At 43.8% G+C, this 24,121-nt stretch overlaps 1 protein-coding gene across 2 annotated transcripts in view; it reads left to right on the forward strand.

Moving 5' to 3' along the window:
• The window catches only part of LOC126998226 (junctional adhesion molecule B-like), a 146,750-nt gene extending 131,285 nt beyond the window's left edge, over positions 1-15,465 (forward strand). For both annotated transcript variants that reach the window (XM_050859711.1, XM_050859712.1), the window contains exons 6-8: positions 8,010-8,193; positions 8,881-8,981; positions 10,091-15,465. In XM_050859711.1, coding sequence (XP_050715668.1) covers positions 8,010-8,193; positions 8,881-8,981; positions 10,091-10,290 — 485 coding nt within the window. In that variant the 3' untranslated portion in view covers positions 10,291-15,465. The remainder of the gene's footprint in view (positions 1-8,009; positions 8,194-8,880; positions 8,982-10,090) is intronic.
• The last annotated feature ends 8,656 nt before the right edge of the window (positions 15,466-24,121 follow it).

The following is a 24,121-nucleotide window of genomic DNA, read 5'->3' on the forward strand; positions in this document are numbered from 1 at the left end:
TCATTGCCATTCCTACTTTAAATGACCCTAAAACACTTCAACCAAGCCCTACCTAACCTAATCTAAGCTAACCTAATTTAACGTGACCTGCCCAGTTCCAAAGCGGGCGCCACACACCAGTAGAGAGGGAGAGAAAACGCCCTTTCCCGGCAATACTAAAACATGTGGTGGGTAAGAGCCAGCTACCTCGGGACACGGGCCAATATGAAATCCGGGTTACCACAGTTTGCCTTGCCCAGGTTTCCCCAGGCACCAATTTATCGACCAGCTATTGATTTGAAACTAACTCTTGGGGGTTCTGAAAAATACTCTCATTGCGATTCCTACTTTAAATTACCCTAAATGACTCCAACCAAACCTTACCTAACCTAACTTAACGTGACCTGCCCCGTTCAAGAGTAGGCGCCAGCAGAGACTATAAGAAATACGCTCTTTCCCTACAATACTAAAACATGGGCCGCTTGCTTGCTTTCTGCTCGTCGGGCCATATTTTTCAACGTACCGGGCCCCCTTTACGACAGTTTCCGATGGTCGTGTAAGAGTGTCAGTAGGATCACAAAGCAGCCCATGAAAACCCCAGCAACTACTACGAGAGGCTTGACCGACTGGCGAACTTAAGTGACGATATGTGAAAAGTCTCTAGTCCGGCGGAGCAGCATTCACCAGCGCCTCGCCCCGTCCAAGAGCTGCTCCATCACGCGCGCCGGCCGCACGCTATCACGCCGCGGCAGCCAGTAAGGATTTTTATTAGTCACCGAGGGTAGACGAGGAGGCCAATTTGTTTAGTGCCTTGCGGTGCTTGTGGTCAGAGTATGTAGGGGGGTGGGGGGGGGTAGGGGAGGTAGGGGAGTGGTGCTTGTATGTGTGTATGTTTGCGTGTGTTTGTGTGTGTGAGAGCGGGGTAGGGAAGGTTATGGTGGTGGTGGTGGTGGTGGTCGGATAAAACTGTGAATATGTATCTCGGTCTGTGGGTTTCTGTGGCTGTCTGTTTGTCTATGTATCTGAGTGCATATGTGAGTGAATGTGTGTGTGTTTGAGTGTGTAAGAGGGGGGTAGGGATGGTTAGGGTGGTGGTGATGGTGGTGATGGTGGTGGTGGTGGTTGGATAAAACTGTGAATATGTATCTCTGTCTGTGGGTTTCTGTGGCTGTCTGTCTGTCTATGTATCTGAATGCATATGTGTGTGTATGTGTGTGTGTTTGTGTGGTATGTCTATCTGTTACATGTCTGTCCGTGGGTACCTATTTGTCTGTATTCAGTGTCTGTGTGTCTGTATCTGTCCGTGGAAAGGTACGTATTCCCAGGTGACCAGGCTCCAGTCTGCCCTAAAAACTAAAACTTAAAATAAAAATTCGCCGGTTCGTCCGTCCATCCGTCGTCCGCCAGTAATTAATTCACTCCCATTATCAATTCAGTCACATTTGATCAGGTAGTCACATCGGTAATTACCTGCATCATTGATTAAGTCGCTCTATTAATTAACGTGAAAATGGCAACAGCACCAGCAGCAGGAAAGGGAAAGTTTAAGCGGGGGAAATCTGAACGAGAGAGAGATGACTTTTTTTATAGTATAGAGAAAGAGAGAGAGGGAAAGCGACTGAGTGAGAGATAGAGATAGATAGATAGATAGAGAGAGAGAGAGAGAGAGAGAGAGAGAAATATTAATGTGAATGGCTAATGTAACATGTACCTTGAAACCTAACACTCTCTCTCTCTCTCTCTCTCTCTCTATATCTATCTATCTATCTATCTATCTATCTATCTATCCATATCTATCTCTTCCACACACACACACACACACACACACACACACACACACACACTGATGATCTTCGCGGCCAAGACCTTCATCTCGCGGCCTTTGTCGGGGCGCTAAGCTGGTCTTTGGCTAACAGATGGCGTTGGTGCACCTCGGTATTGTGTGTCTGACCTCTGGCTTGTATTGAGAGTGTGTGTGTGTGTGTGTGTGTGTGTGTGTGTGTGTGTGTGTGTGTGTGTGTGTGTGTGTGTGTGTGTGTGTGTGTGTGTGTGTGTGTGTGTGTGTGAGAGAGAGAGAGAGACTGTGACCTTCCTGGCTGTCTGTATGCCCTCCTTCCCCCTTGTTCCTTCCTTCTCCTTCTCCTCTCTCCTCCTCCTCCTCCTCCTCCTCCTCCTCCTCTTCCTTCTCTTCCTTCTTCTTTTCGTCTTTCTCATCTCCTCTCTCCTCCTCCTCCTCCTCCTCCTCCTCCTTCTCTTCCTTCTCTTCCTTCTCCTTTTCGTCTGTTTTCTGTTTCTGCTTCTTCGGTTTTCTTTTTCTTCTTTTATTTGTCTTTCAACTCCTCCTCCTCCTCCTCCTCCTTCTCCTCTTACTCGTCCTCCTTCTAGTTCTCCTTGTTCTCTTAGTTCTCTTCCTCTCTCTCTTCCTCCTGCTTCTCCTTATATTCGTCTTCCACCTCCTCCTCCTCCTCCTCTTCCTACTCCTCCTTCTCCTCCTCCTCCTCCTCCGCCTCCTTCTACGCCTTTTCTTGGAGGTATTATGTGAGAAAACGAAGAATGAGGAGAAGGAGAAGGAGAAAGGAGAGGAAGGAGAAAAGGAAAAAGAAAAAAGAAAAGAGGAAGTGAAAGATGTGTGAAGGGAGAAAATAAGGTAGATGTGGAGTAAGAGGAAGAAGATGAGGAGGAAGAGGAGGAGAAGGAGGAGGAGGGGGAGGAGGAGGAGGTAGCTGTGAAGGATGATGGTGTGCTGAGAAGCTGGAGGTGGTGGTGGATTTGTGGAGGCGGTGGATTTGTGGAGGCGGTGGATTTGTGGAGGCGGTGGTGTTGCTGATGGTGGTGGTGGTGGTGGTATTGGTGGTGGTGGTGACGGGGAGGCGGTTAGGAGAGAGAGAGAGAGAGAGAGAGAGAGAGAGAGAGAGAGAGTGAGAGAGAGAGAGCAGGGGGGGGGGGGGGAGGTACTTAAATTTGCAAATGAGCACCATGATAATATAGATGGTGTGTGTGTGTGTGTGTGTGTGTGTGTGTGTGTGGTTGTCAGTCTCTCGCCTTGTTTGCATAGGATTGTGTTTAAGTCTCTCTCTCTCTCTCTCTCTCTCTCTCTCTCTCTCTCTCTCGTTCGCTCGCTCTCGCTCTCACTCCCCCTCCCCCCCGTCTTGTGTCACAGAATTTTCTTTTTTTTTGCAATTTTCTGAAATGCTGCGACGAATTTGCATCAAATGTTTATACACGAACGTTGATGTTTTGAGGAGAAGGAAGAGGAGGAGGAGGAGGAGGAGGAGGAGGAAAAGAAGAATGGAATGAAGAAAATGGAGGAGGAAAATGAGAAAAAGGCGAAGGAAGAGAAGAAAGAAGAGGAGGAGGAAAAGGAAGAGGAGGAAGAGAAAGAGAAGAAGAAAGAGAAGGGAAAAAAAACTAAAGGTGTCCTTTGGAATGAAGAACAAAAGGGAGGAGAAGGAGAGATAGGAGAAAAAAATAGAAAGAGAAAGAGAGGGAAGAAGAAGAGGAAGAGGAAAAAGAAGAGGGGGAGGAAAGGAAGATGAGAAGGAAAAGAAGGAGGAGGATAAAAATGACCAAAACAACAGACAGATAGATAGATAGACAGACAGATAGATAACCGGATAAATAGACAGCAAATAGAAATAGAAATGTCGCAAGTCTCAAAAATTTCTCAAGGAATGTTACGTTTTTTCGTCTCTCTTTTTTTTCCGTCCGTGTCCTTTCCTGCTCTCCCGTACCAGCAGAGGAGGCCCCGGGGATATAAATATTGTATCCTACGACCACTACGACCACGAGGACCCGCCACCACCGCCCCGAGCAAGTCTTTATAACCGGAAACATTCGTACCTGGCAGTCGTACCTTCCTTGCCCTCTCCTTTCCACGTGATACGGACTCATGTGTCGGTTGGTCCGGCCCGCCACGCTAGAAATAGGCGAGTCCGACCTATGACAGACAGAGAGACAGAGAAACAGACAGAGAGAGAGAGAGAGAGAGAGAGAGAGAGAGAGAGAGAGACCTAGGAATGTGAGCGAGTGGTTTCATTAGTCCGTTTTCATCCTTGTAACTGATAAGGGTGAGGAAAAAGTTAAGGCCTAATTTTTTTTTTTTGAGAGTTGGAAAGAGAAAATTGAGGCTTGGTGAATTCGTATCTAGATAATTATTACGTAGAGAGCTCGGTAGATTCTGGTAGGTAGGTAGGAAGGGTAAGTAAGGTAAGGTAAGGTAAGGTAGGTTAGGTTAGATCAGGTAAGGTAAGGATAGGTTAGGTGAGGTAAGGTTAGATTAGGTAAGGTAAGGTAAGGTAATGTAAGGTTATGTTAGGTAAGGTAGGGTAAGGTAAGGTTAGGTAAGGTAAGGTAAGGTTAGGTAAAGTAAGGTTAGGTTAGGTAAGGTAAGGTAAAGTTAGGTAAGGTAAAGTAAGGTTAGGTAAGGTAAGGTAAGGTAAGGTAGGTTAGGTAAGGTAAGGTAAGGTAAGGTAAGGTAAGGCTAGGTTAGGTTAGGTAAGGTAAGGTTAGGTAAGGTAAGGTTAGGTAAGGTAAGGTAAGGTTAGGTAAGGTAAGGTAAGGTAAGGTAAGGTTAGGTAAAGTAAGGTTAGGCAAAGTAAGGTAAGGTAAGGTAAGGTAAGGTAAGGTAAGGTAAGGTTAGTTTAGGTAAGGTAAGGTAAGGTAAGGTAAGGTAAGGTTAGGTAAGGAAAGGTAAGGTAAGGTTAGGTAAGGTAAGGTAAGGTAATGTCAGGTAAAGTAAAGTAAGGTTAGGTAGGGTAAGGTTAGGTAAGATAAGGTAATGTAAGGTAAGGTTAGGTAAGGTAAGGTAAGGTAAGGTAAAGTAAGGCAAGGTAAGGTAAGATAATCAAAGGTAAGCCAGCAGGTATTCAGAAACGTTCCCGTTTTCCCAGAAGTCTCATTTTCACCCGAAGTCAAAGGAAAGGAAGGAAAGACTTATATAGAGAAATAAAGAGAGAGAGAGAGAGAGAGAGAGTGTGTGTTTCCAGGTGTAGCTATTTAATTTTTTCTCTATTTTCTTTTTCTTTCTTCCTTTTTCTCTCTTTCTTTCTTTCTTTCTTTCCTTCCTTATTTATCTATTTATCTATTTATTTTATTATTCAACGAAAATTCATAGTACGATTCGCTCTCTCATTTTTTATCTCCCACTCCCTCTCTCTCTCCCTCTCTCTCTATTCCTCTCTCTCCTCTCTCCCCTTTATCTTTTTTTATCTTCATTTGCTTTACCTGTACCATTTTTCTTCTGTTTTATCTCGTCCTGTTTTTTTTTCTTTCTCTCTCTCTCTTTCGCTTTCTCTCTTTTTTTTCTCTCCTCTTCCTCTTTCGTTTCCTCCTGCTCTTTCCTTTCCGATTCTCTGATAAAAGTTTTCTGTGTTATTTTTTTCTCTCTTCCTCCCTTTGCTAATTCTCTCTCTTTCTCTCTCTCTCTCTCTCTCTCTTTCTCCATCTCTGTATCTATCTGTCCATCTGTATATCTATCTTAATATCCATACAGACTGTCATTCTCTCTCTCTCTCTCTCTCTCTCTCTCTCTCTCTCTCTCTCTCTCTCTCTCTCTCTCTCTCTCTCTCTCTCTCTCTCTCTCTCTCTCTCTCTCTCTCTCTCTCTCTCTCTCTCTCTCTCTCTCTCTCTCTCTCTCTCTCTCTCTCTCTCTCTCTCTCTCTCTCTCTCTCTCTCTCTCTCTCCCTCTCTCTCTCTCTCTCTCTCTCTCTCTCTCTCAGGGAATTATAACGGCCGTTCGTAAAATGTATGAAAGGTTGGCAAAATAAGAGTAAGAGAAAAAGTGCGATGCGATGGTGCAGTTGAAAAGTGTGTGTCCCTCGTATTAAAAAGTAGATAGTTATGAAAGAGTGAGAGAGAGGGAGAGGAATGGAGAGGAAGTATGGAGTAATGTGGGATTTAGGGGGGGTTGTGTGTGTGTGTGTGTGTGTGTGTGTGTGTGTGTGTGTGTGTGTGTGTGTGTGTGCAGAGAGAGAGAGAGAGAGAGAGAGAGAGAGAGAGAGAGAGAGAGAGAGAGAGACAACACCGCGGCAGTATCATCACCACCACCTCCACCACCACCACCACCACTATTAAAAATATTACTCATTGGTGTTGACAAGATATTAATCCGGAGTTGATTTTCACTTATATTTATGGGTGTGAAGTGGTGATGACGGTGGTGGTGGTGGTGGTGGTGATGGTGGTGGTGGTGGTGATCTCTGGAGTTGATACACGGGACTTCATTAGTGGAGATGCATGGTGGTGTTGGTGGTGATGTAATATAGTGGTGATGCACGGTGATGAATTCATTAAGTGTGAATACCCTTGTGGAACTGGCCGGGACTCGAACGTGGTACACTGGAAATTGAGTAGACTGAAAATACGACTCCAATCTGTTTGCCACACTTTACTGAACCTCTCTCTTTCTCTTTCTCTACCTATCTATTTATCTATCTTTCTATTTATCTTATACATAGGATCCACCAATGAGATTCAACCCTTCCCAGCATTATCCAATAAGATTTAACCTTTCCCAGCATCCCCCAATGAGATTCAACCCTTCCCAGCATCCACCAATGAGATTCAACCCTTCCCAGCATCCACCAATGAGATTCAACCCTTACCAGCATCCATCAATGAGATTCAACCTTACTCAGCATCCACCAATGAGATTCAACCATTCCCAGGATCCACCAATGAGATTTAAACGTTCCCAACATCCACCATATTAGATAGATAGATAGATAGATACAAAGATAGATAGAGAGAGACAGAGAAAGTGAGGTTACATTTTGAACTCAACTCCCAAACTCACTCACTCACTCACTCACTCACCGAAAAATGAACGAGTTAGTGAACGAGTGAACGAGAGTGAACGAGTAAGTGTCTGCCACTGGGTTCAAATTCAGACCCATGAAAAATAAAGTAAGGAAATTGAAACTCAAATATTGAAAAAAATAAAAAAGGAAAATTGAAGAAAAAAATAATATGACCCAAAAAATAATCGCTAACTAGTGAAAGAGAGAGAGAGAGAGAGAGAGAGAGAGAGAGAGAGAGAGAGAGAGAGAGAGAGAGAGAGAGAGAGAGAGAGAGAGAGAGAGAGAGAGAGAGAGAGAGAGAGAGAGAGAGAGAGAAGTGACGGTGTCCTGAACTTTTAACTTTTTTCACGTAAGCATATTTTTTTTCTTTATTACAATCATTAGTGACACGACCGAAGTTAGAATTATGAGGCCAGGAGGAGGAGGAGGAGGAGGAGGAGGAGGAGGGGAGAGGGATGAGAACGGAGGAAGAAGAGATAGAAGAGGAAAGGGAAGGAGAGGAAAGACGAAAGAGAGAGGAGGAGGAGAAGGAGGGGAGATTAAGAAGAGGAAGGGAGAGAGGGAAAGAAAGAAGGGGAGAGGAGGGAAAGAGAAGGAGGAGATAGAGAAAGAGGAAGGAGAATAGAAGAGGAAGAGGAAGAAGAAGAGAAGGAGGAGGAGGAAGGGGAGATTAAGAAGAGAGAGGAAGGGAGGGAGGGAAAGAAAGAAGGGGAGAGGAGGGAAAGAGAAAGAGGAAGGAGAATAGAAGAGGAAGAAGAGGAAAAGGAGGAGGAGGAAAAGCCATTGGTGTAAGTGACGGCTTGCAAATTATTACGAGGAGACTTTGATAAACTGATTTTCTGCAAGCATATTTTTAATTACGATCATCTGTGACATGGGGAAAGTTAGAGGAGGAGGAGGAGGAGAAGGAAGAGGAGGAGGAGGAGGAGGAAAAGGAGGAGGAGGAAGAGGAGGAGGAGGAGGAGGAGGAGGGTTGAGGGCCTGCAGATATAAGAGAACCCTTGACAAACTTAACATCTTTGTTCTATGTATATTTTTTCCTGCATTCTTCTACTACTACTACTACTACTACTACTACTACTACTACTACTACTAGTTCAACCCTTCTTCTGTACCGTGACCCTAAAGAAACATTCATTATAACCCGACTGATCTCCTTTTCAGCCTTTGGAAATAGTTTATGTGGGGGGTGGAAGCGTCTAACAGAACCTTCTCTCTCTCCCTCTCATTTAGCTGCCTGGAGTGAGCTGCAGGGGACGGCGGTGCGGCACGTGGCGGCGGGCAGCACCTTGAGGCTCGTCTGCACCTTCCGCGATGCCCAGTTGCCCCTCAAGTACGTCTTTTGGTACCAGGACTCCAAGATGATCAACTTCGACAAGGAGCGAGGCGTCAACTTCACCCTGGAGCGGGATCACAGGTGGGCAGGAACGCTCGGTGACGAAATTTACCTGAGAATGTAGAGAGAAAATGAAGGGAATGTTGATACAGGTTAGATAGTGTTATTAAACGACACACACGATTAAAAATAACAGAAATAGGCTTGATCTTCATCATGTAGCGGACGGATAGATAGATAGGAACGATGACTGGCGAGATTAACGTTAGAGAATACTAATACATGTGAGGGAGATGTTACAGAATGACAAACACGATTAAGAATGACAAAAATAGGCTTTCTTGGCCTTACACGGAGAAGCAGGACTGTTTCTTAACAATATTTACTATATTTATCGTGAAATAACCTCCGTAAACACAAGATCATATCCTCCAAAAGATGCTGAGCTAAAGTTAAAGGGCTATTACACTGGGCAAATTTTTCGTAGATCTTCAGTCAAACCACGATTTCCGCTGGCGTGGTTCTCATATTTGCGTGGTTTTCTGACGCGTCCACGATCTTCCAAAGCTACGGTAGATTTCACTGAAGGACGACGGTATTACTCATCATCTTCATCAGCAGCAATAACAACAAACAACTGAGAACCACGTTAGCGGAAATCGTGGTTTGACTGATGATCCACGGAAAATATGCCCAGTGTAATATCCCCTTTAACGAGGTGTTATGTTAATACGGCCGCCGCTGACGCTGTGCTTGTCCCTCCCGCAGTGTGTTGACGGTGTCCTCTGTGTCCGACTCCCACGCCGGTAACTACACCTGCCAGCCGGCCAACACTGCGCCCTCCTCGGTCCTCGTTCTCGTCATGGTCGGTGAGTGAAGTGTCCCTCTCACCTCAAGACGCTGCCCCTCACCTCAGTTCACCTTGTGCCCCTTCACCTTCCCCTCACCTTGTATCCATTCACCTCCCTTCACTTCACTTTCTCAAGTCATTATCAGGGCAATTATTGATACTATATATATGTTTTAAAAAGTTATCTCGTTTTTTTTTTTCGTCTTTTAAGTATGTCAAGTCCATTTCCATCTTGTTTTTCTCCTCCTCCTCTTCATCATCATCATTATCGTCTTTATCATCTTCTTCGTCTTCTTCCTCTTCTTCTTCTTCCTCTTCTTCTTCCTCTTCTTCCCTCCCTCATCCGTTGTCTCTTTTTTTTTCTCTCTCTCAGTCATCAACTTTATTTATCCGCGTGTTGCTTCTTTTCCTTCCTCCCTCATCGCTAATCAATCATTCTGCTCCTCCTCCTCCTCCTCCTCCTTCTCCTCCTCCTCCTCCTCCTCCTCTTCCTCCTCCTCCTCCTCCTCCTTCCAAGCACCTTTTTCCTCTCTTTACCTTCATACTTTACTACTAATCAATCATTTTCTTCCTCCTTCTCCTCCCCCTCTTCCTCCTCCTCCTCCTCCCCTGTTTTTCTCCTTTTCCTCCACTTTCTCCTCCACATCCTGAAGGTTTTCATCATAAACCTCATCTCTCTCCTCCTCCTCCTCCTCCTCTTCCTTCTCCTTCATTTTTTCCTCTTCCTCCTCCTCCTCCTCTTCTTCCTTCCTCAGCACGCTTTCCATAATTAGCCCCTTTCCTCTCCTCTTCCTTCTCCTTTCGTTTTTTTTATACTTTTTTCCTCCTTTTCATTCATTTCCTTCTTCTCATCATCATATACGTCTCGTCCACAAGCCTTTCTTAACCCCATTCTCCTTCTTCTCTTCTTCTTCCTTTCTTTCTCCTTTTCCTCCTTACTTTTTTCCATTTTTCTCAAGGTTTTCATCATTAACCTCATCTCCCCTCCTCCTCCTTCTCTACCTTCACTTTTCCTTCTCCTCCTCCTCCTTCTCTCGTCCTTTTCACGCTCTCCTCTCCTCTCCATCCCCCCCTTCACATCAATACCCTCACACACACCTACTCAAACACCTTCCCTTTCTGCTACAGAGACGACGGAGCCAGGGGCGGAGGGCAGCCGTGGTCAGAAGGGCGCTGAGAACGAGAAAACCCAGGTCAGGCAACTCGGCGTCAAGAGCGCCTCGTCAGCTGGGCCGCGGCTTTTACCCCGGACGCTAGCGCTGTTCCTCTTGGGCCCGCTGCTCTTAGACGCTCTCGCCTTCCCGCGGGTCTTCCACAGTAACTTGTAGAGAGGCAGAGACCGGAGCCGCACCCTTACATATATATACCCCGTTCCGCTGCCCCTACCCCGTCCTCCTCCTCCTACGACTTTTACTACTCCGACGACTGTTGTTTTGTTGCCGGGTAGCTCCGTTTTATGTGAGAGAACGAGAGAGAGAGAGTGAAGTTACCTCCCTCCTCCTCCTCCTCCTCCTTCTTCTCCACCACCGCCCTTCACCTCCCCTTCCCAAATGCCTGTCACCTCCTCAATTTGGTGCAACAGGAATTTCAGATAGACAATGCCGTGACGAAGAGAGTGAGAGAGTAAGAATGAGAAGAAGAAGAGGAAGATTTTGACTCTCCTCGCTTATACTAATGTGGGTTTATGCATGTCTGTGTGTGTGTGTGTGGGTGTGGGTGGGTGTGCGTGTGTGCGTACGTACTGAACTCACTCTTCGTTGTAGCGGCAGACTACATATGACGTTGTACATATACTACGTGCCGAAGTTTGTTTATATTCTGTGTAAAAAGAAACGAAATATGTTAAAAAAAAAAGACATACCATAAATAAATACGAAAGTCTTAACATACGATGGTTCAATACTACTACTACTCATAGCATCATTCGTTCATTGTATTACTAGGTGTGAAGGGAATCAACTCAACATGGCGTCACTATAAATATTACCCCTGTGAAGTGTATGGATATTATTATTATTATCATTATCTATTATTATTATTATTTATTTTTGAAGTCTTTTATCTCCCTTTTTAAAACACGTGGAGGGATGATTTTATGTAATGTGTATGTGTGTGTGTGTGTGTGTGTGTGTGTGTGTGTGTGTGTGTGTGTGTGCCCTGTTTGTTTATGTTCGTCCCCATCTATGTGTGTGTGTGTGTGTGTGTGTGTGTGTGTGTGTGTGTGTGTGTGGAGAGGTATCTTGGCTACTGACTGGTTGGCTGAGAGAGAGAGAGAGAGAGAGAGAGAGAGAGAGAGAGAGAGAGAGAGAGAGAGAGAGAGAGAGAGAGAGAGAGAGAGAGAGAGAGAGAGAGAGAGAGAGAGAGAGAGAGACCTCCAAGTCCATATGTGTGTGTGTGTGTGTGTGTGTGTGTTCACCAGTACCTACACACCTTCACATCAGGAACAACAAAAAAAGGACTCCAGAAAATCCCTTGGTAAAAATATACAAAATAAAAATAAAAAAACATTCTCGAACCATAGATTTTTTTTCATCATTTATTTTCTACAAAGAGTTCAGCGTTAAGTAAATTTTTCCCTTCCTGACGTAAGTACTAATTGGTATGAGGTGTGTATATAAGGTGCGTACAAATTGGTGAACAGACCCCATCCCTCCCCTTCCGTTCCCTCATCCCCTCCCTCCCTCCCGTGAAAGTTTTGTCCTCCTCCTCTTCCTTCTCCTCCTCCTCCTCCTTCCAACATGGGATAACCTGGTGTCGATGTTTTCCTGTGTTGCTCGTCACAAATAAACGTGATATCAGTGTTGCGTGTGTGTGTGTGTATGTGTGTGTTGCGTGTATGTGTGTGTGTGTGTGTGTGTGTGTGTGTGTGTGTGTGTGTGTGTGTGTCTGTGTGTCATTCATTCGTTACGTGTCAAGTTCACACACACACACGCTAATAAAGAATAATAAATAATGTCACTCTTGGTACGTTGGTCACTCTTAACTCTTTTTATGACCGAATGGAGTTCCTATGATTATCGCATCCATTGAAGCCGCCGCTCTCTGTGACGACAAAGAAGTGTTGTGTGAAACGATGTAAATCTCACACACGGATTCGAAGTTGTTGGGGTCTTTCTATAGCAAAGGAGGCAAGGCAGCTCAAGGGCTAAAACAAAACAAAAAAAACAGAAACAGTAACTAAAATACGCCCTCTAGATTCTGCTCCGACGAAGAGAAGTAAGAGAAAAGAATGAAAAAAAGAACGAGAGGTCAAAAGGGAGATTAATCACTCACACTCGGACTCGGAGATGACTTTTTACAGCAAGGGCAAGAGGGGCAGCTTAAGGGGCAAAAAATAGGAATATCAACCAGAAAATGCCCTCTAGACGCTGCCTCGAGAAAGGAAATATAAAGAACGAGATGTCAGAGGAGATGTAATGCCAGACACAGATATTCGAAGTTGAGTTTTTGTACAGCAAAGGAAGGGAGGCAGTTCAAGGGAAAAGAAACAAAGAAACAGTTACCAGAAAAAGCCCGCTAGGAAGAAAAGGAGGAAAAAAGGAAGGAATTAAAGAAGGAAAGTTTATAATATTGAAAGCATGAAAAAATAATATCAAGAAATGGAGGAAAAAAAACCGAGAGGGTGGAGATCTTGCGCCTGTCTGTGTGTCTGTGTGTGAGTGTGTGTGTTCGACGTTCTGAGAGAGGCATTTTCTGCGTTTGTGTGAATGTGTAAAAATGAAAATCCAAGAAGAAAAGGAATTAGGAAATGTTTTATAAGTGAATCACAGCTTGAAGATAAACTTTTGCTGTAGAGTGACGTTGTAATGGTATTGTCTCATATTCGAAAAAGGGAGAAAATTACTTAGAGTGTTAGTGAAAGTGAACTTGTTTTATGGAAAGGTAAACTATGCTGTCATGTTACCTATAGAAGATGAAAGCTTGGAACGTGACTCACAGCTATTGAAAGTGAGTGAAAGTGCGTGAAGGTGAACGGCAAGTGAACGTGTATTGTGGAAAGTGTGTCATGCATTTTTTAGAGAAAGGAAAAGAGGATTATTGACAAGTTACATTCCTGAACTTAGTGTGAACGTGAGCTGGGTGAGGTTGGCTTGTGTTAAGATATTATTGAACTTGAATTGTGAAACTGATTGTGTGTGTGGTGAACTGAAACCAAACTTGTGCTGTGAAACGTTATGTAGGTTTTTGTTAGGAGAGAAAAAAAAATATATTAGAATACATAAAAAAAATATATATATAAAAAAACGAATGTAAAAAGAAAATTACCGAAGAGAGTGGGGACAAAGAAAATATCCAAATAAAGAGAAAGGGATTAAAGAAAGGAAATAAAAGAAGAAAAAAAGAAAAAATGCAATTGAAGACAAGAAAAAGAATGAATTGAAGTGAACGATGTTTTTTTTATATCAGAGAAAATAAAACTTGAAAGACAAATCACAGCTCACGAAACTTTGGTGTTAGAATGATGAAATTGAAACTTGAGCTGTGAAACGCTATCTAGTTTTTTGTTAGGAGAGAAAGAAACTTGCAAGATAAATCATAGCTCACGAAACTTGGTGATAGAAAGATGAAACTGAAACTTGAGCTGTGAAACGTTGAAACTGTACTGGCAAAAACAATATTAGGTCTTCTTGGAGTAAGAAAACAAATATAAGGAAAAAAATACCTCAAGAAACCTGGTTAAGGAAGAACAATTTGAAACTTGAGCTGTGAAACTGAGAATGCAACGCTGAAACTGCTGTAAAATTTTCAGTATGTCTTTTGGAGCAAGAAAAAATATATAAAAAATGCAACATATCGAGAAACAGGTTGTGTGTGAAGATGAAACCGAACTTAAACTTGAAAATCGTGAAACTGAGAGTGTGTTGCTGATCCGTGAAACATTTGATATAGAGACTTTTAAAGGAAGAAGAGGAAGAAACAAACAGAAAAAAAATAATATGTCACAGGAAAAGAAGAAACAAAGTAGAAAATTAAAAAGAAAAATGTTATCTTGACTTTTAGAAGAAGAAAAAAGTGAAAAAAAACGATATTACAAGAAAATTAGAAAAGAAAGAAGAAAATAAAACGAAAAAAACATGTAATCTAGTCATTTTAAAAGAAGAAAAATATAGGACAAAAAAAAATATATCACACCACACGAAACTACATATGCGAAGGTGAACTATGAGAGTAACTGAGTGAGAAAATGGACGAAAGTGCGTGAAACAGACCCTAATGTGAACTCTTGAATATGAGAAGTGATACAGGTCCTTTGCGAAACTGTGAGGTACGTGATTCTGAACTTGTGCTGTGAGACATGTCATTACGTCACAGTGCCACGCCAAGCTCGAATATGTACCACGCGACTGAGGAAGAGGAGGAAGAGGAGGAGTGAGGCAAATTAGGAGGTGCGCTGAGTGTGTGTGGGTGCAGGATTAACAGGTGTGTGCGTGTGTGTCTGTATAGATGACCCTGATTCTGGTACCGGTATAAAGGTTCCTGGGCCTGGTACCGGCATATAGGTTCCTCTGTCTGGTGCTGGGTCCAAGTGCTGCCCATTGAAAGAGACGCCGTGCCTGAAGACTCTTAGCTCTCTCCTCTTCTCTCTCGCTCTCTCAGAATGCCACAAGACCTCCCAACGCGCTCTTTCTCTCTCTCTCTCTCTCTCTCTCTCTGGGATCGTGTTTGAAAGGGTTCCGGTGCCCGAGACCTCTTCACTTCCCTCCCTCTCTCTCTCCCTCCCTCTCTCTCCCTCCCTCTCTTCTCTCCCTCTCTCTCTCTTTCTCTCTCCTTGCCTCACCTCAGAAAGAAATAGTCCTGACCCCTTCCTCCTCCTCCTCCTCCTCCTCCTCCTCCTCCTCTTCTTCCTCCTTATAGTGTGTTTATAAAAAAATAAAGGAGGATAATGAAGTTTAAATTTTATTGAAGGAATGGAGAGAGAGAGAGAGAGAGAGAGAGAGAGAGAGAGAGAGAGAGAGAGAGAGAGAGAGAGAGAGAGAGAGAGAGAGAGAGAGAGAGAGAGAACCAGACGCCTCCAGTTCGCCTCCTCTCCTTAGTAACGTCTATGTGTATGTGTGTGTGTGTGTGTGTGTGTGTGTGTGTGTGTGTGTGTGTGTGTGTTAGCGCGCGTGTTTAAACTTGAGAACTAAAGAAAAATAAAGAAAAACTAAACTATACTATAAAGAAAAGAGAGAAGAGAAAGAAAAAGAAAGAAAGAAAAGAACTATAAATGGAAAACAATGATATTTACGGCACAAATTGAACTCCATAGAAAAACAATAACAATAACAACAATAACAAATGAAATAAAAACAAAATATAGAAAGTGGCCCCTACTCTTATATGTGACGGTCGAATTTATTTTTATGTTATGGCCAGTGTGTATGTGTGTGTGTGTGTGTTACGTACCTATCCATTACTACCAACACTACTCCGTTAGCGACTCAGATGTTATATATATAGCGTGTATTTGTCCCATGTTTTGTATGATAAATATATTGGGAAAATAAAATGTCAAGTGCTCACCTTAAGGATATTATTTACTTTGAGAGAGAGAGAGAGAGAGAGAGAGAGAGAGAGAGAGAGAGAGAGAGAGAGAGAGAGAGAGAGAGAGAGAGAGAGAGAGAGAGAGTCGTCATATTTCATGCTGCCTAAGATGTCAAAGGTAAGAGCTGTGTGTGTGTGTGTGTGTGTGTGTGTGTGTGTGTGTGTGTGTGTGTGTGTGTGTGTGTGTGTGTGTGTGTGTGTGTGTGTGTGTGTGTGTATGTGTTCCTTTTCATGCTTCCGGAAATATCACACACGTAAGTGGACACCTGCATGACCTAATGACTCAGGTAAGGAGAAGGAGAAGGAGGAGGAGGAAGAGTATACGAAGAAGAAGAAGAAGAAGAAGAAGAAGAAGAAGAAGAAGAAGAAGAAAAAGAAGAGGAAGAAGAAAACGAAAAAGAAAAAGAAGAAGAAGAAGAAGAAATAAATAAAAGGAGAAGGGAAGGAGGAGAGTGAAATATAAACATAGAAAAAAAAAAACATACCATAAGAAACACAAGATTTAGACTCAACCATAACAAGAGAAGAAAAAAACAGACCACGAACACAACAAACATAACATAATCAAACATAAACCAAGCCCTTACCACCACCCCAGCCACCCACTATAGCCATAAGCCCGAACCCTTAACACGAGACCAAGAACAAGGCGAAGAAGCGAGCGAAGGAGGCGGGTAGGGCGAGGGGTCCCGGGCCAACCCCTTCCCACGCCGCCGCCGCCGCCGCCTCTGGAGACAAACGGCGCGAAGGAAGCCAAGTGCAAAATCGCTGCCATCAAAGCGTCTCGTAGCTCCTGAGGCGATGAAGAGAGAGAGAGGGAGAGGAAGAGGGAGAGGGGGGGGGGTCGTGGAGAGAGAGGGAGTGGGAGAGGGAGAGAGGGGGGGGGTCGTGGAGAGAGAGAGAGAGAGAGAGAGAGAGAGAGAGAGAGAGAGAGAGAGAGAGAGAGAGAGAGAGAGAGAGAGAGAGAGAGAGAGAGAGAGAGAGAAAGAAAAACAGGCAAATCCCCATTATCAAGAAACTTCAAAATCATTAAAAAAAAAAATCCGTGAAGAAAAAAATACGTTATAAAAAAAATTAATCATGATGTGTGTGCGTCCGTATGTGTGTGTGTGTGTGTGTGTGTGTGTGTGTGTGTGTGTGTGTGTGTGTGTGTGTAATTAAGACCGTGTAGGCGGGTCGGGAGGGATTCAATTAGCAAGGCAAGAAGGATAATTATTTGCCCAGACTTACAGTAATTGCTTTTATCTGGCAGTAATAATCTCGCTTCTTCCTCCTCTTCCTCTTCCTCCTCTTCCTCCTCTTGCCCCTCCTCCTCCCCCTATGATATATTTTCCTTTTTACTCCTTGCTTTTTTAACCCTTTCTTTTTTTCTTAATTCCTCCTCTGCTTCCTCCTCTTCCTCTTCCTCTTCCTCCTCTTCCTCCTCTTGCTCCTCCTCCTCCTCCTCCTATGATATATTTTCCTTTTTACTTCTTACAATTTAACCCTTTCTTCTTTTTTTATTTCCTCCTCTTCTTCCTCCTCTTCCTCTTCCTCTTCCTCCTCTTTCTCCTCTTCCTCCTCTTGCTCCTCCTCCTATGATATATTTTCCTTTTTTACTTCTTCCTTTTTTCACTCTTTCTTCTTTTTCTTATTTCCTCCTCCTCTTCCTTCTCTTCCTCTTCCTCCTCCTCTTCCTCTTCCTCCTCCTCTTTTGATATATTTTCATACTTTTCTTTCTCCATTCTTTCTTATTTCCTCGTTTTCTTTCCTTTTCTCCTTTTATTTTTTTTCCTCCTCCTCCTCCTCCTCCTCCTCCTCCTCTTCCTCTACCTCCATCCATGCTTTCTTTCTTTCTCTCTTATTAACTTATTCCTCTATTTTTTTATTTCCCATTGAGAGAGAGAGAGAGAGAGAGAGAGAGAGAGAGAGAGAGAGAGAGAGAGAGAGAGAGAGAGAGAGAGAGAGAGGGAGAGAGAGAGAGAGAGACGAACAAGTGGGCACAGGTGTTGGAGAGAGTAGGAGGAGGGAAGGAGAGACGGGAGGGAGAGAAGGAGGAAAGAACAGGGAGGAAATGGAGGGAGAGAGGAAAGATGGAGGGAAACGGAGGTAACAGGTGGCTGGAGAGAGGAGGAGGGTGGAAGGAGGGAAGGAGAGGGGGAGAGAGAGAGAGGGAGAGGGAGAGAGAGGAAGTGGAACTCACTCCACAATATCACTCATTCTAAGCTTCCGTCGGCGTGTTGCAGGACTTGGAGATGGACCCGAGGTGTTTGGCAAGGACTTCTCAGGTGAATATAGGTGTTTGTGCTTGTGTTTTAGTGTTTGTGAGCGGTGTTTGTACGTGTTTGTTAAGTGTTTTTCATCTCTTATTCAATCTTGGTATAGTGATTCTTTGGAGTATTGCAGGATGTGAAGTTAGACCCCGATGTGATTGTCAAGGCATTACCAGGTGAATATGGGTGTTTCTACGTGTGTTTTTGGTGTTTGTGAGCGGTGTTTGTACGTGTTTGTTAAGTATTTTTCATCTCCTTATCAATCTTGGTATAGTGATTCTTTGGAGTATTGCAGGATGTGAAGTTAGACCCCGATGTGATTGCCAAGGACTTCTCAGGTGAATATTAGTGTTTGTGAGTATGTTTTTGGTGTTTGTGAGCGGTGTTTGTACGTGTTTGTTAAGTGTTTTTCATCTCCAAATCAATCTTAGTATCAAATCAAATATTTTCTATACATTTAATAAAATTTGGCAGGGCAGTGGTCAAAGGAACTTCCCGAGCGGGCCCTACCAAAGTGACTTATAGCTGAATTGGACTATAGTTACCAAGCTTGGGGGCTGGGATGGGTCTAACTACCTTGCCATAGCCGAATAAGTACCTTTGTTAACGTTTACTTATGGTTACTTAACTTTAATTACACTACTTAACCCTCATGATGGTTTGGTAGCGACTTACTTTGTAGATGGGCTCAGCGGGGTCTGTAATTACATTGTTATAGTCTAATCATTACCTCTGTTAGTGTCTTCATCTCCTAATTACTTAACTTGTATTACAGGTGAAAAGAGGTAGACACGTTTCTTCTTTCCCTCCCTCCCTTACCTTACCTTCCTTCCACTCCCTCCTTCCCTTCCCACCCTCCCTCCCCTCCTCCCTCTCTTCCCTCCGCCTATTTTATCCTAAATGTTATCTGAGTGTCTATATACATATGTGTCTGTTTATATGTATATGTATCTATTTTTAAGTGTGTGTGTGTGTGTGTGTGTGTGTGTGTGTGTGTGTGCGCGATTAACCTCTTTGTCTAGCTCTCCCACCTCCTCCTCCTCCTCTTAAACAAGCATTCGGTAGTCCACTCCCACCCTCCTCCTCCTCCTCCTCTTCCTCCTCCTCCTCCTCCTTCTCCAACTACCATTCCTCCTCCCCCTCGTTTCAACCCCCCTCTCCTTCTCCCTCCACATCTCCTCCTCCTCCTCTTTTCTTCTCTTCTCTTCCTCCTCCTATTCCCTTTTCTTCTCTCACCCTTCTCATTTCCCATTTTCAGAGGAATGATAATAATGATAATAATAATAATAATAACAATAATAATGATAATATAAGAAAGGAAATATCGTGGTAGTTTGGCAGCAGTGTGTGTGTGTGTGTGTGTGTGTGTGTGTGTGTGTGTGTGTGTGTGTGCAGGTAGGCAGGTGTGAGAGAGAGAGAGAGAGAGAGAGAGAGAGAGAGAGAGAGAGAGAGAGAGAGAGAGAGAGAGAGAGAGAGAGAGAGAGTCCGCTGAGTGGCCTGCGCAAAGCGACTCTCAACTGTTGTTTATTTTTCACTTCAAATGTTGGCGGGGCGCGGACAGGAGTGGAATTAAAGTGCCTGGAGCTAGTGATCAAGTTAAGGGGTCTACTGACGTTAGGAGGTATGTTGTGTTAGCTAACTAGAACAAGGACAAGCTATGGTATATGTATGATTTGGTATGTAGTGACAGAAGGATTTTATGAAGGAAGAAAGTAAAACAGACTTGCAGGCACTCGACAGAAGGTTCCCTTTAGATAGATGTGGCCACAGTTCCTTGGCGTGAGAGGCTGAGAGTGCCTTAGGGTTGGTGGGAATGAGGGGAGAGTGGCACTTCGAAGGATGGGGTTTGGAGCTCGCTAGGGGTAAATGGGGAGTAGATACGGAGGGGGAGGGAGTGGGAACTTGCTATACCCAAACGTGCCCCCACAGCAGAGGGATGAAGGGGGAGCAATGGATGGGGTACTGAGGTGTTTTGGGGCAATGTGTGTGTGGTATGGCTATAGGCAGGAGATTGTATATATATATTCAAAGTTGTATGTCTGGAGGTGAAAGCGAGCCTATAGATGACTGGTGGACCAAAGGCTGGGGTACTGAGGTGTTTGGGGGCCATGTGTGTGTGTGTGTGTGTTACGGCCATAGGCAGGAGATTGTATTTATATTCAAAATTGTATGTCTGGAGGTGAAACTAGAGCCTATAGATGACGGGTGGACCAAGGGCTGGGGTACTGAGGTGTTTGGGGGCCATGTGTGTGTGTGTGTGTGTGTGTGTGTGTGTGTGTGTGTGTGTGTTAGGACCATAGGCAGGAGGTTATATTTATACTGAAAGTTGTATGCCTTGAGATGAAAGCGAGCCTATAGATGATGGGTGGACCAAGGGCTGGGGTACTGAGGTGTTTGGGGGGTAATGTTTGTTAGGGCCATGGACAGTAAACACAAAGCCCGTAATTTTGGCTTCTTTTTTTTTCTTTGGGGGCGGGGGGGGGGGCTAGAGGGCATCGTGGGTTTTTTGAGGTGGGGGTGAGGGTGGCAAGCAAAGTGACCTCTTTTGGGGGGCATTTTGAGGCCGATATAGATAACATTAGAGGCTATTGCCCCCCTTGACCCCCCCTCCCTTATAAATTACGTCTCTGTAAACACGTTTTATCATAGGTTACGAGTGCTCAGTCTCAAATCTAACTTCATTACACATAGCAACCATTCTCTTAACTAGACATAGAGACAGAGACACATAATAAACACCTATTTCTATAATTTATTCACATTTATTAGTTACCCGTTCAAATTTTCAGTGTTAGATGAGCCTTGAGGTTACGAGTGGTCAGTTTCAAATGTCACTCACTACACATAGGAGCCATTCTCTTAAGTAGACATTCAGACACCAGAAACACCTTATAAACATCTATTTCTATAATCTGTTCCCATTTATAAGTTACTCGTTCATATTTACAGGGATAGATGAGCCTTCGGGATACGAGTGGGCAGTTTCAAATTTCACCCTATACCACATATCACCCATTTACACTAACTAGACATAGACACCCAGAAACACATGATAAACACCTTTTTTTTTTTTTTCTTTTACCATTTATTCCCTTTTATTAAGTTACCCTTTCAAATTTAGTGACTAGTGTGGAAAAGAAAACGTGGTAAGAGTGCGAACAGAACAAGCTGCCAGTTAGCCGCCAGCGAAGGTGACCCAACATTACCCGCGCACTGGATAATGGTAAGTACCTGTTTGTGCCCTGTTTACATGTGTTTGTAGCTTGTACTTGTGGTTATTGTTTTTGAGCCTGTAGGGTGATGGGTGGCAGGGACAGGAGGGAGAGTGGTTTTGATAATGGTTTTGGGTTGGTTAGGTGAAAAGTGGTGTCTGGTAATTGCTCGTTAGTGTAGTTCCCCCTTCCTTCCTTCCTTCCTCTCTCTCTCTCTCTCTCCCTCCCACCTCTTTTTTCTATTTCTTTTCCTTTTTTTTCCTTTTCCTACCCTCCCCCTCTCATTCTCACCCTGATATCTTTCCTCCTTTCCTCTTCCTATCCTTCTCTCCCTCCCTCCCTGATAAACTCCCTTCCTCTCCTCCCTCCCTCCCTCTCCTCTTCCTCCTCCTCCTCCTCCTCCTCCTCCTCCCCTTACTCCTTCCCCTCTCCCTCCACCTTCCTTTACACTTAGTTATTTAGATTATAATTATGTTTTGTTTGCTTTTTTTCTCTTTGTAATAAATGAAAGCAAAAAAAACTATTAAGAAAAGCGCATTTAACAGATACTTCCAGCGATATTATTATTATTATTATTATTATTATTATTATTATTATTATTATTATTATTATTATTATTCATTGATGTGTTCTATATATGTGAATGAAATTTCTGTGTGTGTGTGTGTGTGTGTGTGTGTGTGTGTGTGTGTGTGTCGTCGCGTGAATTGTTGTGTTGTGTTGCAAAGCTCTAAGGTCAAGGCCGCTAGGGAGGGCTGTGTATCTTTCTCTCTCTCTCTCTCTCTCTCTCTCTCTCTCTCACCAGAAGTAATTTTTTTTTTACTCTCAGGCGTCATTAGTGAGTTTTCAACTTGTCTGTCTGTCTGTCGGTCTGTCTGTCTGAGAGAGAGAGAGAGAGAGAGAGAGAGAGAGAGAGGAGGGTTGCCTGGTTAGGATTCATTGTTCTTATAATGAAGTTTAACGTGTATCGGAAACCAAATTGTGAAGGCTTTGTTGTGTGTGAGTGTGTGTGTGTGTGTGTGTGTGTGTGTGTGTGTGTGTGTGTGTGTGTGTGAGCAAGACGTGATGTTCCGGAGAGCTAATTTGTTGATGTATGTGTGGACGTGACTCTCTCTCTCTCTCTCTCTCTCTCACACACACACACACACACACACACACACACACACACACAAACAAACAAACAAACACAGTCCTCCTCTTCCTCCTCCTCTTTCTCTCTCTCTCTTCCATCTCAACATTCAGCAACACAACCTCCTCCTTCTCCTCCTTCTTCACCGTCTCTTCCAGTATCTCCGTCTCCAGCATCTTCCTCCTCCTCTTCCTCCTCCTCCTCCTCCTCTGCCATCACCTTCTCCTCGCTCAAGCACACTAACAACAGCTTAACGACCTCGGAATCAGACGCAGGCAATCATTTTCCCTTCGCCGAGGCCCCGTGGAGAGCGCCTTCCAGCCTGCGTATTTCTCGGAGCTCGTAAAATTATCCCAGTGTCGGCATCTGTCAGGGCGCCCACAACCCCCTGATTCATGGACACGCCTGAATATATCGCCTTCCTGCCCCTGCTTTACGTGTTTTCTGGGCGTTTCTTTGCCTTGAAGTGACTCTGAGGGGCTTAAAAATATTTGTTAGTATATAAGAAGACAGCATGAGGTTAGTTAGCTAGTCGGTTTTACATAAGGATGGATATATCGCCATCCCGTTTTTGCTTTACGTGTTTTCTGGGCGTTTCTTTGCCTTGATGTGACTCTGAGGGGCTTAGAAATGTTTGTTAGTATATAAGAAGACAGTACGAGGTTAGTTAGCTAGTCGGTTATACATAGGGATGGATATATCGCCATCCCGTTTTTGCTTTACGTGTTTTCTGGGCGTTTCCTTGCCTTGATGTGACTCTGAAGGGATTAGGAATGTTTGTTTATATATAAGAAGACCGTATAATGTTAGTTAGCTAGTCGGTTATACATAGGGATGGATATATCGCCATCCCGTTTTTGCTTTACGTGTTTTCTTTGCGTTTCTTTGCCTTGAAGTGACTCTGAGGGGCTTAGAAATGTTTGTTAGTATGTGAGAATGACAGTATTTAAGATTAGTTAGATTTTTTTTCCTCCTCCTCCTCCTCATCTTCCCTCTCTTCCTCATTTCTTATCTCCCTTTTCTCCTCCTTTTCTTCTTCCCCTTTCTTTCATTTTCTTCGTCATTTTTCTTCTCTTATTTCCTCTCCTTTTCCTCCTCTCTCAATCTTTTTTTTTCTTTTCCTCCTCTTTCTCGTTATTCCTAATCTCCTTCTCCTCATTCTTTTTTCATCTTTTTTTTCCTTTTCCTATTTCTCGTCTTGATCTTCTTCATCTTCCTTCTATTTCTCATCTCCTGATCTCAGTTTCCCTTCTCTTCATTCTTTTCTTCTTAATCTTTTTTCTCCTCCTCCTCCTCCTCGTCGTATTCCTTCTCCTCTCTTATTTCTCTCTCCTCCTCCTTTTCCTCGTCGTTCTCTTCTTCATCCTCCTTCTTTTTCTCTTCCCTCTTCTCTTTCTCCTTTTCTTCATTCTTTTCTTCCTAATCTTCTTGTTTCTTCTCCTCCTCCTCCTCCTCGTCATATTCCCTCTCCTCTCATATATCCTTCTCCTCCTCCTCTTCTTCCTCCGCCTCCTACAACACTAACGGCTTGATATTCCATTATTTTCACGTCGCAGAGAAACCAGTCCCTCGTCGGGGCACTTTATACCATTAGTTCACTGCTAGAATTGAGGTCGAGAGCGCAACCTTATGGACGTTACGTTGCTGCCTCGGGGGAACGGGAAAAAGTCAGGCTTCATAATAATAATTGTTGTTGTTTGTTTGAAGGTTCACCGTGTGTGTGTGTGTGTGTGTGTGTGTGTGTGTGTGTGTGATCACGTACTAGACTCGTCATCTCCAGCCAGTATCATCTAGTTCGCGTGTGAATGTGTGTGTGTGTGTGTGTGTGTGTGTGTGTGTGTGTGTGACAGTTGGCAAAGTCCGCATTTCCTTTTGTCTGAATGTTTTAAAAGTTAATATTAAGTCGCTGGCGTTTGTTGGAAAACACACACACACACACACACACACACACACACACACACACTGAAGATATACCAGTATTCCTCGCAGTAGAATCTCCTGCACACACACACACACACACACACACACACACACACACACA

Source organism: Eriocheir sinensis, chromosome 13, assembly GCF_024679095.1.
Source record: "Eriocheir sinensis breed Jianghai 21 chromosome 13, ASM2467909v1, whole genome shotgun sequence".
Classification (NCBI taxonomy): Eukaryota; Metazoa; Arthropoda; class Malacostraca; order Decapoda; family Varunidae; genus Eriocheir; species Eriocheir sinensis.